General features: G+C 46.4%; 2 protein-coding genes across 2 annotated transcripts in view; one reads left to right on the top strand and one right to left on the bottom strand.

Annotated features, from left to right (window-relative positions):
- Positions 1-489, top strand: part of Itga11 (integrin subunit alpha 11) — a 49,575-nt gene extending 49,086 nt beyond the window's left edge. The window contains exon 30 of the mRNA XM_048329681.1: positions 73-489. Coding sequence (XP_048185638.1) covers positions 73-144 — 72 coding nt within the window. The 3' untranslated portion in view covers positions 145-489. The remainder of the gene's footprint in view (positions 1-72) is intronic.
- A 5,370-nt stretch (positions 490-5,859) lies between these two features.
- On the bottom strand, positions 5,860-18,096 carry Fem1b (fem-1 homolog B). Its single transcript, XM_048369229.1, has 2 exons — positions 17,450-18,096; positions 5,860-9,679 (listed from the first exon to the last, which is right to left on the bottom strand). Exons 1-2 carry the CDS (start codon positions 17,695-17,697, stop codon positions 8,044-8,046), a joined length of 1,884 nt encoding a protein of 627 aa, XP_048225186.1. The 5' UTR covers positions 17,698-18,096; the 3' UTR covers positions 5,860-8,043.
- Positions 18,097-18,593: the final 497 nt, after the last annotated feature.

Here is an 18,593-nt window from a genome sequence, read left to right as displayed (position 1 = left end):
GAAGGCCTGGGGCTGGCTGGGACACGGACCCACCAGACCCACCCGCAACCTCCCCTTCTGCTTCCCCTACAGCTCGGCTTCTTTAAAAGTGCCAAGCGCAAGCGGGAGCCCGGCCTAGGCTCCCCCCCCAAAGCACTGGAGTGAGGCTCGGCGGAGGCCTGGATTCACGGGCTGGACACCAGTCTGGGCGGTGTGCAGGCCCTGCCGAGCCGGCGTGGACCCCAGCCGGCTTCGCACTCGGCCTGGTCTCAAGCCATGGAGCCCGTGCCCTGAGGTGGAGCCCACGCAGGAGTGAAGACAAGCCACCCTCCTGGAGGCCGCAACACCTCACAGACCCCCGAGGGACTTAAAGGGACCTCTCCATGGCTCTGGAGAGCGTGGGCTGCACCAGCCACGAAGGTGCTAGAAATCCGTCACCACAGTCACCTCTGGAAGAAACCCCGGGAGGAAGCCTGTGCGTACAAACTCACTGCGCGGCGCCGGGCCTCCTCTTCCCACCTCCGACCTCCGAGGTGTGCTTCCCAGCCACCCCTCCCCCCACCCCCACTCCCCGAGCCCCGAGCCCTGTAGGTGACAGCTACCGGCCAGGGATGAAGACAGACTCCAGGATGCAGGCCACATGCTGAGTCTACAAGGCATCACCACCCACTCTCCTCCTCCCTCCCGGCGGCTCCTGCCTGGGAAGCTGGGTACCCCTGGGCTCCACAGCCCACCCCTTCCCCCAGCATAGAGGCCTGGGCTAAAGGCAGGGAGTCCTCCCTCCTTGTACCGGCCCCGCCCCCACCCCGCCCTTCTCCCTACCGGTGTGGGGACCCGGGCCCGGAGAGCGCTCTGGAGGGCTCTGTAGTGCACTGAATAACCCCGGGCGTCTCCGGCCCATGGAACATGAGGACCAAGAATGGCGGCACCCCGAGGACAAGGGCATGCTGGGTGCCCGGCCGAGTAACTTATGCCTTCACTTTCTCTGAAAGAGGGACACATCAAAAGCACATGGCCCCGTGCCTAGTGCAGCCTTTGCTGTCATGTTTTTAAGAATAAATTAAAGTGTTGAAAACAACCAAGGCAATGACATTCCATTCTCTGGCAGTGTGACCCCCGGGAGACTTGGCTGTCACTCCCTCAGCTCCCTGCAGGCGGCTGCCTAGCCTGCTGCTGTCTCTGGCCCCTCCAGAGACATCCCCACCCCCCCCCCCCACCCCCAGCCTTCACCTCTGGCCAGGTGGTTGGCCCTGGCCGATCCAGATTGGAGACTCTTCTTTATGTGCTGGCTGCTCTTGAGCCAAGCGCTCTATTCCATTCCATTCCTGTTTTGCTTCCTGGAACCCCAACATGTTTAGGAAATGTTCCTTCTTATTTCCTGGAGAAGTGAAGAGACCAAATCAAGAGAACCCAAGCGCGCCACCTCCCCAGCCACACTCTCCTCCCAGTAGTCCAGCCTCAAAGAGCTAAAGGGGACTCAAGAGAACATGGCGGAAATGCACACCGGGGCCTGCTCCCCTAACAGTCGCAAGGAAACACTGCCTCACAGTCACTCCAGTCATCACCCTTAGGAATGGCATAACCTGGAAAAGGGGTTTGTGAACCTGTGATCTGAAGTGTGCCATTTGATTGAACAGTCTTTCTTTTCTCCAGAATGTCCTGAGGAAAAATATGATTCGTAGAGTGGCATTTGTATTTTCAAAATTGCTATGTGTGGCCAAAGGTTTGCTCAAACCTCACCTCTGGGCTCTCAAGCAGAAGACAGTGTCATCTCAGGCCAGTCCCACCGCCAGCCCCCGGACCCTCCGCCAACTAGATGGCCACGGGCTGCAGGAAGTAGAAGCTTCCATTTCAGTCTTTAACTCTCGCACTATCTCTCCTTTTCTCTAATTCTCCCTTCTCAATCTATTTACTGTGAAGCAAAATGTCCACGGCTGGTTTAGTGCCGGGCGGGGTGAACATGGAAGATGCATTTTAGAGGAAGCATCCTCACCTGAGCTTTAAGATGCCAAACGCAACAACCCTGGCCCCGAGGGTTCAGACTGACTCTGGTGGAAAGAGGGGCCAGGGCGCCGCTTTCACTGCAATCTTCAAGTGACTCCTATTGATAGCCACGGTCGACAAATGAGCATACAGCTAGGAAATTAGGAGGGACTGCTCTACACGGGTGACTCTATGATGAACACTGGAACCCTGCTATCATCTTCAAGGCTGAGTACGTGGAAAAAAAAAAAATACGTGGGACTTGAGTCATATGGCCTCATGCTCCCAAATGCAGAACAGACTACACTAGAAACCACTGGCAGAAACCACTGGCTTAATCATGTTCATTTCCTGACATGACTTGAACACCACAGGTCCCTGAGACTGGCAGTCTCTCCACCATACACACGTGCCGGGAATGACCTAATACAAGTCGTCAATGGTGAACGTCCCACTGCACTCCACAACAGAATAGCGTTGGTTTTACCTTTAGCTGATCTAGCTCTTATTCTGTACTGCATCTTATAATTACAAAACACAAAATATTCACAATTTATCTTTGAGACAGAACCAAGGTTCTCTGCAAAGAGCAGTCAAGCCTAATCAACCACAATAAAATATCCAGAGCGCTTCTTTATCAGTCTGTTTTGTAAGCTCCAACATTACCCTGAAGTAAGGATACCATGTTCCAAACCAGAAAATGCAGCCAGAAGCAGCATGGCCACTTAGGTGTGAGAAGGATTAGAAGACTCACACCTAGGCTCTGAAACCTTTCAGAAAGCTACAAGCTAAACTGTGCCCAGCAAACTCTTCAGGCTCAAAGCAGAGCATGAGCAGGAAATTGATGACAAAAGGAGACTACTGCACAGACTTGTCATTCTGGTCTGGCAATATTATTGTTACTTCTCCCATTAAAAGTGCAACCAACTCCATGATTACATGCTCAAGCCACAATCAAAAAGTAAAATGAAACCCAGAGCAGTACACGCGAGGCTAAGCCAGTCATCAAAACGCAGTGCTATCAATGAACGTGTTAAGCATTGCACGTAGGATGTTCACTACCGTATTATCAGGAACGGATATGTGGCTCAGTGCTTGCCTAGCCCTGGGTTCAATGCCACAGCACCACATACACAGAAAAGCCAGAAGTGGTGCTGTGGCTCAAGTGGCAGAGTGCTAGCCTTGAGCAAAAAAAGCCTGGGACAGTGCCCAGGCCCTGAGTTCAAGCCTCAGGACTGACCAAAAAAAAACATGCATGTGGGTAATTTTTTAATGCTTAAGATATTAAAAAGGTAAGGTCCACTTGCATTTTAAAATCAAAAGAAATACATAGATATCACAATAAAGCATCTTTATATCATTGATATGTGATAATAAAATAAAACTGCATACATACACAAAAACTATGGTTATTCAAAGAAACTAATAATCACTACCTCTGCAGAATCTAAATTTGAAGTGAAGAGAGACAAGCAGGGAAGTTTTGGGTTGGTTTTTTTTATATCAGTTAAACTGTTCTTTAATGTATGAATTTATTCCATGCCCATGTATGACCTCAACAACTTTTTTCCTCAGTGAACTCAAAAGATCATCTCACACTGAACAATAAAGACACACACTTCAAGGTAATTTTTAAACATTTACTGAACACAAACACCATTTTTTTTTCCTTTTACATAGCAAGATTGTTAGTTTCAAATTAGCTGAGCTATTAGGACTATCAATTGCCACAAAATTAAAAATGATTCTACATGTCAAAACTGAAATGGAAAAATATCATGCAATATATAAATCACTAGTAGACTTCTGGTGCAGCCAGCAAATTTACTAAGTTTATTTAAAGTCACGTAGAAGGTTTGACAAAGTGCACAAGAGAATGACACCACTGGTTCATTATAAATCACAGTGAATTACTAGAATACAACAACGTGGCTCCTCTACGGGGAGGGCTGCGGGACGGGGTAAGGATTATAAGGGACAGTTGCTTCTCAGTAGGTTAGGCTGGGCAGCTTTCACTCCCCAGCTATGATGAAGACTGCTCGAGAAGGCGGAGACTTTTCCTCACGTGTTCTTCTCTGACAATTACTAAGCAACAACAAAAAGAAGCCATGCACGAATTTTACATCGGATTAAAAAATAAGATACAAAACCTGTTTGCTCCATCCCTAGGAAAGCTCGCGTCTTCACTCTTTCACTGTTCTCACTGGGCAGCTCCCTCGTGACTTACCCTAAACAAAAAGCTGTTAATGACTTAGCAATATTCACCCCTCCACAAACATCAAGATAGACTCCCAAGACCATCGAGTCACTGACCCTTCCCTACACATCAACACACAAAAAGTATACACCACACATCTAGGACTAGAGACCACATTTACAGTTTTAAAACTAGACCGTCGTTACTGGTGTAGTGTTTGTTTCAGATCCTGTATTTGGGGGAGGGGAGTACTGTACAGCCCGTCGGGTCTCAAGGTTTGCGCAGGTCTGCCATATAGGCCTATCGTGTGATAAGACATAAGCAGCAGCCTTCCCCTTTGAAGAGGATGTCCACTCCAAAGCTGCGTTTGCAGAGTAGGCAGGAACACAGCTTAAGAACTTCTGAACCACAACCTTTCATGCAGCAAAGGGCAGAGTTTTATTTTCTTGTGCCCCTTTTAATATTACAGTATAGCCAGTGAGAGAAGCAAAACACTTGTCTGTGCATAGACACATTTAGCTAGCTGAATGAAACATTTCCGATTTTTACAGACTATCATAGAAACAAGATCCTTGTGCTTTCCTCCACCTACTCACTAGTAGTTCAAGCACTGGCTACCTCTCAACCAGCAAATAGAATGCAAAGTTAGACAACTCCTCAGGCCACCCCATTCCAAAAACAGGCAAAGTGGTCTCTCATAGAGAGAGCAAGTGTTTCTACTTTGACGGAAACCACTAACAGGGTGCCACTCCCTTAGTTCGAAATTTCAGAAACACTTGTCAAATGCAGTGCTGGCATGTAGAGCTAATGCCCTAAATCATATTTTACTTCAATGCTATCATACCTCAGTCCTCAGAATTACCAATCCTGAATCAACTATTAGTACAAGAAAATTTCTCAGAAACAAGCAAGACCAAAGCTTGCAGATGGCCTGTCAGGTGTGTGTTTAAAGTTGCCACAGCAAAGAACCTTGGAATAGCTGGGCTAAAAGAGCAATCCAAGGTGGATTAAAGACAGCTGAACCATCAGACTCAGTCCTAATGCAAAATGCTGCCCTTCATTACCTACCAAGGGGCATGGATTCCGCTGCCCGTTCCCTGGGTTACTAAATAGTAAACTCAAGAGCCCAATTTCACTGACTCCATTAAAAGTGGAAAACCCACTTAAGTTCCACATGATTTACAAATGAAAATATCCCTCTGGGCTCTAGTTCATTCAGATTTATAGACAATTCCCAGGCAGGAAGGAGAAGTTGGAGGGAATCTGTAATGCTATCAAGGAAGCGTTAATGTTCAAAGCATCACTCTACAGTAAGAAACATTAAATGACAGAAGTGGCTGCAAAATGAAGCCTAATGTGCTGAGATACAGAACTATCACCTTCTTACCTATTTTCCCTTTAAAAAATTAAGTTTATAAAGGATTTGGCTATATGTATTTTAAAATAACTACCAAAACGAATGTAAGTAACAGGCCTGTAGATCACTTGTTTCAAGAATGGCTTTATGCAGGTATTCACAATGCTTATTTGGATTGGTATCACAAGACAAAAATAATTAGATCCTCAGCAAGAGTGCACAATGTACTACTACACTATAGTAAGAAAAAATCATTACCAGTAGCACAGTTTATTCCGTTATCTTCACTTCCTTCTCCAGCTGTAAGCTCTTTAGTCAGCACAGTTCAGTTTCTCCAGTATTCAGTACTCCCTTTTCAAAAACTGTCATTAAATTCCGATGTGACTATGTACATAGATAGAATCACTATCCTCAATTTTGTAAATAAGTCATGTCTAAAATGGTGCTGGACCTGGATAGCACAGGGGTATGAAATGTGTTTTTAAAACATGCAACATTACCTAGTACTCTAAGTTCTGGTGTTTAAAAATCATATATATTAAAAATGGACCACCTGAATACCAAGTATTACATCTATTTCCTCACTCTTCACTGCACCGGCCTTTATACTCTGAAAAAAACACCAGGTCCAATCAGAACCTTGGAAAAGGTGTTAACTCACTCACCTTGAGGAAATGTATTCTTTCTTTCAGGCCACTGAGAAATGCCAAGAGCAAGGTACAGTATATCCTTGATTCAGGATCAGGGTCAGTAATTTCCAAATCAGGGTTCATTCTAATACCATCCTTTAAGCCATCCTTAAAACCTTCCTTGTAAAACTTCAAGTTAGGAAAATGGAAATCTATTACCATGACAGTATTTGCCATCAAAATATTCCTAACTGAAGCCAGAAGACATACGAAGAGCTAAAGCAACTGTATCTTGCACCCTTCCCAAGGGACTAAGTTTTAAAATCTCCCTTCCCTGCCCCCATCAAAGTATTTCATTTTGTGGGGGATCTTATTAAGGCCCTAAGGTGCTGATTTTGGCTTAGTCATGGTTTCTTATAGTGATTCAACTTCAACCTTTCTATTTTTCAAAGCAATCCCCATACTTAAAATGTTACTGAAATCGTGTAAGTTTTTTTAAGTTTACATTTGATGCTATACACCATTACAATGCTTTTCATCAGAGGGGAAGAAAAAAAGAGCTGTGTCTTCACATACAGTACCATGCACTACAGGTAGCGAAGGCATTCATTTGGCACTAGAGAGAAAATTAAGATACAGCTAATTTTACTTTCATTATCATTTTCAACATCAACAGAAATAGGTACATACCTTTACTTTTACCTTTTTCTGTGAGGCTTAAAAGATAATCATAGAATACTCTTTTCGTTTGATATTTAAAATGCTGCTGTTAAAACAACAACAAAAAAAAACAATAAAGACTTCTGTACAACCTGTTGGAATAAGTGACATTCTGTGATAGAAAAATCTGCAGCTCTAATACCCTACCAGTGGCATTGAGAATTATTTCCATCATCAAAAACATTTAATTTCCTATACCCACTACGGATTTTCCTATTTCTTATAATGGACTAGGTGAAAAAATATATATATCCTAGCTCTTTCTCATCTGTCTAGAGAAGCATAAATGCTCTCTGAAAAAAGTAATTTCCAAATTTGAAACGGTACAACCTAAGAGCAAAAGGAGAGAGGGACAAAAATAGAATGTATAACTATATTGTGACAACCTGTTTCATAAGAAAACACAGAATTCATTATTTTTACATGTCTGTAAGCTGAATCAAATGTAGTTTAGATCAATTACATTAAAACAGAGACTTCAAAGAATTCAACCCTAAAGACAGAGTCCATCAGTATTCTTTGAAAAAAGTTGGTTTAAGGTTATAACGACTTTGAATATACTACCCAGCACAATGGAACAATTTCAATGAGTTTAATGTTATGAATTTGCTATTATTAAGTTAGCATGTGTTTTTTCTCATTAACCTGTAGCTGTATGTTTTGAAGTCTTCCTGTTAAAATGTGTGAAATCACTCCATATACATAATGGAAGAGGGAAAAACATTTGCAGCAGTTTGAAATGTCAGAACTCCAGGACCTCCTATTATTTTCAGTGTTCCTGTTCTCCATGAAGTCCTCAAAACTGCTGCGTGGAAAATGCGCTGACAAACACTGAACAGAAATGCTTTTGTAGGGCTGTTGAGAACATCAACTTTAAATCACAAATGTCCCTTGTCACACAAACAGAATCTTATATTGGTTCCTTAAAAAAAAAAAAAGGACAAGTATTAAGTGATACCTTATTAGTTACACCTAAACAATGTGGCTCTGCTTAAAGTGTGTCTGAAATCTATTACCAACCATACTGAGGCAAGAAGACCAAAGACAGAACTAAGGATGGATTGGAAGAAGGGGTAATGGAACGAAAAGTAGAATTTATGAACACATAATTCTATTGTCTGTGATTAAAGTCCTTTACTTTTTAGCACCACATTAAACGATTTTACATGTCCAGTCACTTAATGAAATCCAACAAACTCTTCCAGAGTTCTGGGGATCTGGTCTTGGTAGTTAATGTCATTAGCTCGAACTGCTCGGGCAGCCAGGCACTTGAGACTCATCTTCATTTGAGTTTTAAGTAGGATTTCCGATACCCCAGTGGTACTTTTGTCTAGCGGAGTCTTGTTCTGCTTATTCGTCATGTCGGTGTGGGCGCCCGCTTCGACCAGGCTGATGATGATGGAGTGCAGGGTCAGGAAGTCACTGATGGGTCTGTTGTACTGGACGATGATGTGGAGGGCGCTGTTCCCCTCGTTGTCCACGGCGTTCACCTCCGCGCCACAGTCCAGCAGGAGCTTTGTCACAAGTGCGTTCGGGAAGCTGCAGACGTCATTGGTGTGGAAATCATCAACTGGGGTATTAGAGTTGACTGCGAGGTGCAGCAGGGTGAAGCCTTCCCGAGTTCTGGGATCAAGATGAATCAGGTTGTAGATCTGCTTGTTGATTTTGCACTGATCTTCTTCACTGCACTGTGTTTTGGTGGAGATGCACACTAAATACAGAAAAGTATAGAGATTACATTCATAATTGTCCATAGCACTGTGGACATCAGCATCTGTGATATTTTTTACTCTGTTCATACTTTGTTCTATTTCCAAAACACTGCATCTCAAAACACACTCTATGTCCGGAGCCTTCACCGTCTCATTCAAGTGGATCATCTGTGAGAACACTTGAGCAAACCGAAGAAGATCCTTGTGGGTATTCCTGTTACCCTTCTGCCTGAGGTGCAGGGCATGAAGCCACAACTTGATACACTGCTCGAACTCCATATTATCCGCATAAACAGCACCCCTGTAAATGATGGGGTGAGAAACATCAATATTGTCAGCACCTAAAATCCGTTCCCGAACAATCAGGCCTTCCATGTGAAGAGCATCTCTGTCTTGCCGAATGGATTCCAGTTCTTGAGGGTTTCTACACTCAGTTCTATTCCCGTAAGCATGGATTGGCGGGAGAACCTCTTTTTCAAGAATGTTTTCACCATCTTGAAACCTCTCCAACATAGCTAAATATAAATAGTGGTATGTCTTCATGATGTCATAGTTCTCACGGTCATTTGCAAAGGAGGCACCCAACAGTTCCAACGCTTCAATCCGACTTCTTCGATCACAATCGGCATGAGAGAGCAGCAGTTCCACCACGTCAGCTTTACAGCTTTCTGCCGCGACCTTCAGTGGTGTCATGCCATGGCCATTCACCACTATAGCAGCTCGCCATTTTATCAGCTCCTTCACAATGTCAAGGTGCCCGGCCTCAGCTGCAAAGTGCAAAGCTGTGGCCCCACAGTGTGCTTTAGCGTTCGGGTCAGCACGTTGTTCTAACAGGTACCGAACCACATCAGTGTGTCCCTTATATGCTGCAATCATCAGGCAGGTGTTGTCATACTTGTTGGCAATGCTGATGTTGGCATTATTTTCAACCAGGTATTTCACAATGTCCAGTCTGCCATCAAAGCATGCTGCCCGCAGAGGGGTCGAGTTAGTTACTGTGGTGTGGTTCACATTGGCTCCATGGCTGACTAGAAGTTTAACGACTTCAAAATGTCCTGCTCCTGCAGCACACCAGAGTGCAGTGGCACCATCAATGACATACCTACGCATGGAGAGAACAAACAGATGGATAGTAACACATCGTCTGCGCTGACCGAGACCTCACAGTCCACAACACTACTAAACCATCAGATTTGGTGAAAACAAAAGTTAAGTGCAGTAAAGGACTTTACGTCATACTTGTATACCTACTATGAACTCAATAATTATTATTGTTGTTTCTAAAGTGTATTGAAAAAAAAAATCTCGCTGGGTGCCAGTGGGCTCATGCCTAGCTACTCAGGAGGTTGAGATTCTAGAATCAAGGTTCAAAGCCAACCCAGGCAGGCAAATCCAAGAGATCCTTTATCTCCAATTAACCAGCAAAAAGCTAAAAGAAGGGCTGGGAACATGGCCTCGTGGTAGAGTGCTTGCCTTGAATACATAAAACCCTGGGTTCGATTCCTCAGTACCACATATATAGAAAAAGCCGGAAGTGGCGCTGTGGCTCAAGAGGTAGAGTGCTAGCCTTGAGCAAAAAGAAGCCAGGGACAGTGCTCAGGCCCTGAGTTCAAGCCCTAGGACTGGCAAAATGTAAAATAAATAAATAACTAAGATTCAAAAATGAAAAAAAAAGCTGAAGGCAGTATGACTCTTATGGTGGAGCACCGACCTTGAACAATAAAGCCAAACAAGAGTGCAAGGTCCTGAGTTCAAGCCCAGTACCAGCTACAAACACACACACAAAAAATAGTAGTAGTAATAATAATAATAATGGAGGAAAAATCAGGGCTGGATGTTTGGCTCAGTGATGAGAATACCTGTCTAGCAAATGTGAATGCTAGAGCTGAAATCCTAGTACCACCAAAGGAAACAATTAAAAGTAAATATTACATCAGTGATGGTTTAATGGCTGACAATTGTAACTTATACATACCAAGTTAAATAAAAAAATTTGCACTAACAAATGATACCATTAGCTATATAGCATCGGAAAATATGAATATCGTAACCAAACAAAAACAATACAAAGGGGCTAGGGAGGGGCTGGGGATATGGCCTAGTGGCAAGAGTGCTTGCCTTGTATATATGAGGCCCTGGGTTCGATTCCCCAGCACCACATATACAGAAAACGGCCAGAAGTGGCGTTGTGGCTCAAGTGGCAGAGTGCTAGCCTTGAGCAAAAAGAAGCCAGGGACAGTGCTCAGGCCCTGAGTCCAAGCCCCAGGACTGGCAAACAAAACAAAACAAACAGACAAAAACCATACAAAACTTCTACACTAAAAACTACCAAATACTTTAGAGATAAATAGAACAAACCTAAATAAATAATCTTGAGTTCATGGTTTAGTAGATGAGAATTCTCTTCCAAAATGATCTGCACATATGATGTAAGCCAAATCAAAACCCAGCAGGTTGCTTGGTATGCATGCATATGCACATTGTACAATATGTATAAAAACTGACAGGCCAACTCTAAAAAGTATCTGGAAATGCAATCAAGATTTAAGAAAAATAAGAGCACGAAGCATGACTCAAGAGCTTCTATCTAGAAAGTGTGGGGTTCCCAGTTCAAATCCTAGGACCACCACCCCCCCAAAAAAGTTTTATTTTTCTTGTTAAAAAGAATGAACTTTTTTTTTAATGTGTGCCAATATTAGGGCTTAAACTCGGGGCCTGGGAGCTATCTTTCAGCTTTTTTGCTCGAGGCTAGCACTCTACCACTTGAGCCACAGCTCCACTTCTGGCTTTTTGCTGTGAGAGTCATGAACTTTCCTGCCTGGGATGGCTTCCCACAAAGATCCTCAGATCTCAGCCTCTTGAGCACCCAGGACAACAAGGCTTAAGCCACCAGCACCTTAAACAACCCTGAAAAAAAAAAATCTGCTTTCAAAATGATTACTAATATAATCTGTCAAAACTATCCAAATAGTTTGGTTTTGGAAGAAAACACTGCCATAATTAAGATAAGTGGGAGCTGGGAATATGGTCTAGTGGTAGAGTGCTTGCCTCACATACATGAAGCCCTGGGTTCGATTCCTCAGCACCACATAAACAGAAAAGGCCAGAAGTGGTGCTGTGGCTCGAGTGGTAGAGTGCTAGCCTTGAGCAAAAAGAAGCCAGGGACAGTGCTCAGGCCCTGAGTCCCAAGCCCTATGACTAGCAAAAAAAAAATAAAAAGATAAGTGAATCACTGGCACAGGACAGAACACTACATCTATAAACAACAACAAAAAACTTTTCTTAAAAGTTTCTTTAAAAGATCTGTCTTTTAGATCTATCTCTCTTCTTTAAAAGGACTGGCTGGGAATGTGGTTCAGTGGGAGAGTGCTTACCTAGCATGCATGAAGCTCTGCGTTTGATTCCTTAGTACCATAAAAACAGAAAAGGCTAGAAGTGGCGCTGAGGCTTACTTAAGTGGTAGAGCCCTAGCCTTGAGCAATCAGGGACAGTGCCCAGGCTGAGTTCAAGCCCCAGGACTGGCAGAACAAGAAAAAAAGAACCATCTTAATGGCACTGGAGTTGATCATGATCTACTTAAAACTTAAGACGTAGAAAATCTCTGTAGTGGACATATGTGACAAATGAATAAGAAAAAGGTAAACAACCCCATTTTTTGATATTCATCTTTTTGAAAACATAAACCACAAATCAGACCACACAAAGTTTTCACAAAAAGAGCAGTTTAATCACCAGGCTTAGCTTACTGAGTTCTTGGTTCCATTTAAAATGGAAGTGTCTAGGAACATGCATTAAATGTATGATGAGCACTATATTTTAATCGAAGTTGTTAAGTTCACTTATTAGACCAAATGCAGTTCCTTGAATCAGCTATTGCCACTGACTTTTTTTTTTTGGCCAGTCTTGGGCCGTGAACTCAGGGCCTGAGCACTGTCCCTGGCTTCTTTTTTGCTAGCACTCTGCCACTTGAGCCACAGCGCCACTTCTGGCCATTTTCTGTATATGTGGTGCTGAGGAATCGAACCCAGAGCCTCATGTATACGAGGCGAGCACTCTTGCCACTAGGCCATATTCCCAGCCCTGCCACTGACTTTCTAAATGAAGTCAAAAGAAGGTTTACCCCTCTTGTTGATTAATTGTATTTATACTACCACTGACTATGAAAGACACTCAACATTCTCCTAAGTCCCTTCTCCCTAATCATGTAAACAGCTCTTCAAGAACCAGTGTTCCCCACAAACTCTAGCACTGAATAGTCAGCCCTCAAAAGCCAGGTCAGCACCAAGATTCTTTTTTTTTTTTAATAAATTTTTAAAACTATATTTTAAAAATATAGTTTCATTACCTTTTTTGTGTATGTGGTACTGAAGAATCAAACCCAGGGCCTCAGGCATACTAGGCAAGCACTCTACCACTAAGCCAAGTTCCCAGCCCTACCAAAACTCTCCTTCATTTTTGGGACTCAGGGCCTGAGCACTGTCCCTGGCTTCTTTTTGGTCAAGGCTAGCACTCTACCACTCGAGCCACAGCGCCACTTCTGATGTTTTCTATATATGTGCTGGGGAATCGAACCCAGGACTTCATGTTTATGAGGCAAGCGCTCTACCACTAGGCCACATTCCCAGCCCCGTGAGTTTCTTCTTATCTACTCACCTGTGTCAATTCTCATATCCTAAGTAAAACAATTTCAAATACCATTCCAAAAACTGTGACCAAAGACTCAAATTATCATGGTATTTAATTTAGGCGTTAGTCCCTTCCTTTGAGTCTCTATGATGAATGAATCCGTTTTTAGTTTAAGGTGTTATGCATTTTTAGGTTGCCAGTGGCCAGTAGATTGGGCCTTTAATCATGGTTACTTGGGTGGCTGAGATCTGGAGGATGGCTTTCCAGACCAGTCAGAGCAGGAAATGTTGTTAGACTCTTACCCCCAAAATAACTAGTAAAACGTTGGGCACCAGTGCCTCACTCGTATAACCCTAGCTACGCAGGAGGCTGAGATCTGAGGATCTGGGCTTGAAGCCAACCTGAAGCAACCTAGCAAGTGCAAGATCTTGAATTCAAACCTCAGTACCATTAAAAAAAAAAAAAAAAGGTTTTATGGGGGAATACAAACTTTTTCAGAAATTGTTTTATACAGTTATTTTTAACATCTATACCTCTCACATACACATATACGAAAATTAGGACCTCAACACATAATTATGCACTACTGTTCCAAGGGTAAAGCTAAAAGGTAGTACTTGAGCTAGGTTTTAAACAACAGTAGGGGATGGGGATGTAGCTCATTAGTACAACACTTGAGACCCTGGGTTCTACCCTCAACACTGTAACAAGTGAAAATAAAACAAGGCACAGTCAAGAACAGAAGAGACAGACAGCAGGCTGGTACACCTGCAATGGCAAGTATTTCAGAGCTGTTGCAAGAGATCCAAGCTAGGGAAGAAAGTGATTGTGGGAAACAGGGAACTGGTAGAGACCAAGCTGTGATATCCTTATAAAACTGCAATCTCCATCACTCCTGATTTCTGTCCGAGCATTCTCAGTTTATGTGTCATTTATTGATTATTAAAATTGCTAGCTGCTGGAGGTGGGAATGTGGCTTAAGCGGTAGACCGCTTGCCTAGCATGCATGAAGCCCTGGGTTCAATTCCTCAGCACCACATACACAAAAAAAGTTGGAAGTGGCGCTGTGGCTCAAGAGGTAGAGTGCTAGCCTTGAGCAAAAAGAAGCCAGGGACAGTGCTCAGGCCCTGAGTCCAAGCCCCAGGACTGGGAAATTCAAAAAATAAATACATAAAATTGCTAGCTGCTATGTTAAAGTGGTTTATTATTCATTTTCCAATCTATTGAATGCCAATGGTAGCTCCAGCCCTAAACCACCCCTTCAGGAGTTTACCAATTAATATGAAAAAAATTGAAATTCATGGCCACCTTTTGATCTACTCACACCAGTCTCTGAGATTAATTTGCAGCTTTTTCCAGTCATTTGGACATTTTAGAACAGAAAGAGAGGCTGTTATTTGCAAATGGAATGATTGTTCTTTTTCACTCGATTGATTGCCAGTTTGGGGGCCTGAACTCAGGGCCCCCGGCAATGTTCCTGAGCTTATTCTGCACAAGGTTTGAGCTGTACCACTTAAGCCTCAGTGCCACTTTTGACACTTTCTGAGTAGTTTACTGGAGTTAAGAGTCTCACTGACTTTCCTGCCAAGGCTGGCTTCAAACCTCTATCCTCAGACTTCAGCCTCCTGAGTAGCTATAGCTAGGATTACAGGCGTGAGCCACTAGTGCCTGGCTTCTTTTCACTCTTTGTAGACCTTCTAAGTTAGCCTGAGTGGTATAATTTGAAGCTCACTTACCCCCTGGGGGCTGGATTTTGCATTTTGTAGTGCTAGGGATGAGAGCCAGGGCCTCCAGCAGGCTAGGCAAATCAATCCTCTACCTTTAAGCAACACCCTAATTCCCAAAAGTCCTGGGGTCTGGCTCTTGAAAAGTAATTTAGCTATTCCCCCATTCCACAGGCACATGAAACATATACCTTTAAGCAACACCCTAGTACCCAGGCCTGGGGTCACATGAGACCCATGGCCAGGTAGGGACTCCAAAGGTCCCGTAATTTACTGTAGTAAATTAGGGTTTCTAATTTTTGTTATTTACAAACTGTCTTCCCAAGTTTTGTTCAAACCCTTCCCTATCTATGCTACTTATCTAATATTGTTCTTTGAACATTCAGTCATTTACTTGGTTATTTGTCTTCCCAGTCTTCCCCAATCACTTCCTTCATTGCCAAGCTTTGCAAAAGCACTACAATGCTTGTCACTGCAAGTGCACCAGACTACTGTCCCTTTACATGTCCTAACTGTTCTTTACCAGGCCTTGTTTCATTCTTACTTTTTGCAGTGCGGGAGGTAGGAGCCAGGGCCTCAAGTGCTGTATGTACCATAGAACTACAACCCCAGTCCTCTGTTCTTGAAAGCCAGTTCAAATACTACCAATTCCCTCATACAAAGCTGAAACTCTCTCCCTCTGCTCTCCTTCAGTAGTCCAAATGAGGTCTTCTATAAGCCTAAACGGCATCTGCAATTACTCATCTATGTTACCTCTTTCTCTCCCTCTACATAGTTACCATGACAGTGGGAACAGGTTCTCTACATAGATCCCTACCAGAGCCCAGTATGCAGTAGGTACTCAATAAATGTACACTTGCTGAACCCTTAGATCTCACTGGCCAGTGAAGACTACTGAGCAAGGTATTCAGATACAGACTCAACAGTCTGACACAAAAAGACAGCAATAAGCAAAGCCTTTTGTATCTACTAGAAACTTCTTTCCCACCAGTTCTCCTTATCCACACAGCCTCACATCACAGGCACCCCAACAGCTTTATTGCAGATGCCCATAAAGAAGGCAGGTGCCTAGAGCTGGAATGGTTCTGGTTTTAGTCCTCCCTGTAGTGTAGGTAAGGAGTAGGTAAGGTAGTGAGAACACAGGAAGTACAGGCAGGTGACAGAACCCAGTGAGGGAAAACAAACATGAACCTGGCTGCCATCTTTGGTCAACCTCTTCTCAAATGTCCACAGAGGTAGTCTCAGAGACAAGGAAATCATCCATGGGTTATCACTCATTAAAATGTTAACACTGTAAGGCATTTCCTATCATCTAAAACAGAATCAAAAGCTTCTTAAGGAGCTAAAATTTAATAGTGTCCTGGTCATCTTAAGAAAGAAATGCTCCAAAGTCAGATACTGCAGTACAGGTTTGTAATCTCAGCCCTTGGGTAAGGCCTAGGCTACCTAGTGAGACCATATCTCAAAAAGGAAAAAAAAAAAATCAAACAGGTTTTAAACCTGTCTCTCTTCATCAAAGCTAAACAACATAGTTTTGAGCTTAGACTCCATCGAGTTCAAAGAAAATGCAATAGTTTACCTACTGGCATGGGCAACAAATACAACGAATAAGCCAACATCTTGATGCTGCTGTGATTTATGAAGCATTTTCTGACACCGAAGAGGGGGATGTCCAAAATCTAACAATTCTGTGTTCCTTACCATACTCGGAAATGTGTACAATTATACTCTGGAGGGAGAATTTTAACAATGAGGGCTCAATTTTTGAACTCCCCACCTTGGGTAACAACAATAAAGGTCCAAGCTCCCCCCCCCTCCCCCTCCCCCTCCCCGCCCCAGCTCCACAGGATAACACGCTTCCACGGCATCATCTACATCCTATCCAGCGCCACCGTGGGACCCGTGTATCGACGCCCCGCAACGCGGAAGAGTCAGAAGCATGTCTTGAGATGTCTGACTGCATGACAAACCCACGCCAGGCTGCGTCTGCATCTGCGTCTGGAGGCTTACTCTGACGACAAAAATAAAAGGCCCTCCCTGGCAACCCACTAAGGAGCTGCCTGGACCACTCGCTCGAAAAAGGAGGAAAAAGTGGGGTGACTGCATAACTCACCAGTCTTCCATCTTAACTGCTGACCTCGTTAATGTCTGACCTCGACCAGGCCTCTCCGGGACTGATAAGAGGAAAAAGCCTACGAGGGCAGCCACCCCTCCACACCGCGGTTCAGACACCTATAGCCCTCCCCACCGCCCCACCCCCAGTAGAGACCACCCGTAGCCCTCCACACGGCGAGGGGGAGGGGCGGCGATGGGGGGCGGGGGAGGGCCGGGCGAGCACTCGGGGCGGGGCGGGCCGCGGTGGGGCGCGGACGATCGCGCGGGTGTGGGCCGTGGGGAGCGGGGGTGGGGGGCGCCGGGGCTCGCGGGGCGGGCCGCGTTCGCAGGGGGCGGGGGCGGGGCGGGGGACACGGGCCCGCGCGTCCCGGGGCCGCCGGGGGGGGGACGGGGGGGGGGGAACCTACCCGTCGAAGCGGACGGTGCCGGTCTGCTGCGTCTGCACGCGGTAGTGCTCCAGCAGCAGGCGCACCACCTTGGCGTGGCCGTTGCGGGCCGCGATGATGAGCGGCGTGGAGCGCTGGCCGCCCTGCTGGCTGACGTAGCCCAGCAGGTAGCGGATGTCGCTCTCGGAGCGGTTGAGCAGCAGGGCGGCCAGGGTCAGCACCTTGCCCTCGCTGGCCGCCTTGTACACGTAGCCAGCCAGGCCCTCCATGGCCGCCGCCAACTCCAACACCCGTTTGGTCGCCACCGCTGCTGCCGCCTTGCGCCCCCGGAGGCCGCGTCCGCCAGCACCTCAGACCCGGGCCCTCACGGCCCATCCAACGGGGCAGCGGCGCGGCCCTGGCGGGCGGAGCCGCGGGGGGGAAGAGGAGGAGGAGGGGGGGGAGGGCCGCCGGGGGGCGCGTCCGCGACCCGGGCCGGGCGGGGGTGGGGGGGGGGAGGTGGGGTGGCGCGGTCAGGGCCGCCCCCCGGGCCCCAGGCGCCGGCCCCGGGCACACGCGATCTCCATGGCGGACGCCGCCCCGGGCCTCGGGCCGGACCCTCCTTCCTGCGGGCTGCGACACGCGCGCGCCCGCGCTACGGGTCGCCGGCGGGGTCCCGAGGGCGCCGCGCGCACCCGGAGGTGGGGAGGAGGTGGAGGCCCCCCGCCCAAGGCCTGAAGGCCGCCCTCGCCTCGCCCCTCGCGGTCCCGCCAGGCAGAGACGCTCGCCCGCCGCGGCTCGGAGGCCTGGGGCCGGGGAGGCCCTTCGCAGCCACGCGCGGGCGACGGCGGCGGCGGCGGCGGCGACGCGGGCGGCTCCCGCGGGGCCGCGCCGGAACTCGGCGGGAAGAAGCGAGCGGCCGCCGACGGCGCCGGAGGGGCGGGGCCACGGGGCGGGGCCAGAGCGCGCGTTCTCGCCTATGCCGACCGGCTGGAACTCGCTGCCTGCGGAGAAAGGTTCCGCCTTGCAGCTTGCAGCAGGGGGGAGTGTGGGGGGCGGGAATGCCCCTGCAGGCCTTAGGCTAAGAGAATGCAATCCCGCGTCCTGGAGGCCGAGTGTGCAGCCCTGGGGGAAACAAGTACACCGAGCGTGGAGGGCCCCGTGGAGTCACTGAGGCAGTGCAGGG

The sequence above is a fragment of the Perognathus longimembris genome, chromosome 20, assembly GCF_023159225.1.
Source record: "Perognathus longimembris pacificus isolate PPM17 chromosome 20, ASM2315922v1, whole genome shotgun sequence".
NCBI lineage: Eukaryota > Metazoa > Chordata > Mammalia > Rodentia > Heteromyidae > Perognathus > Perognathus longimembris.
Note: the sequence above shows the minus strand (reverse complement) of the source record. Positions and strands in the feature narration are given on the sequence as shown.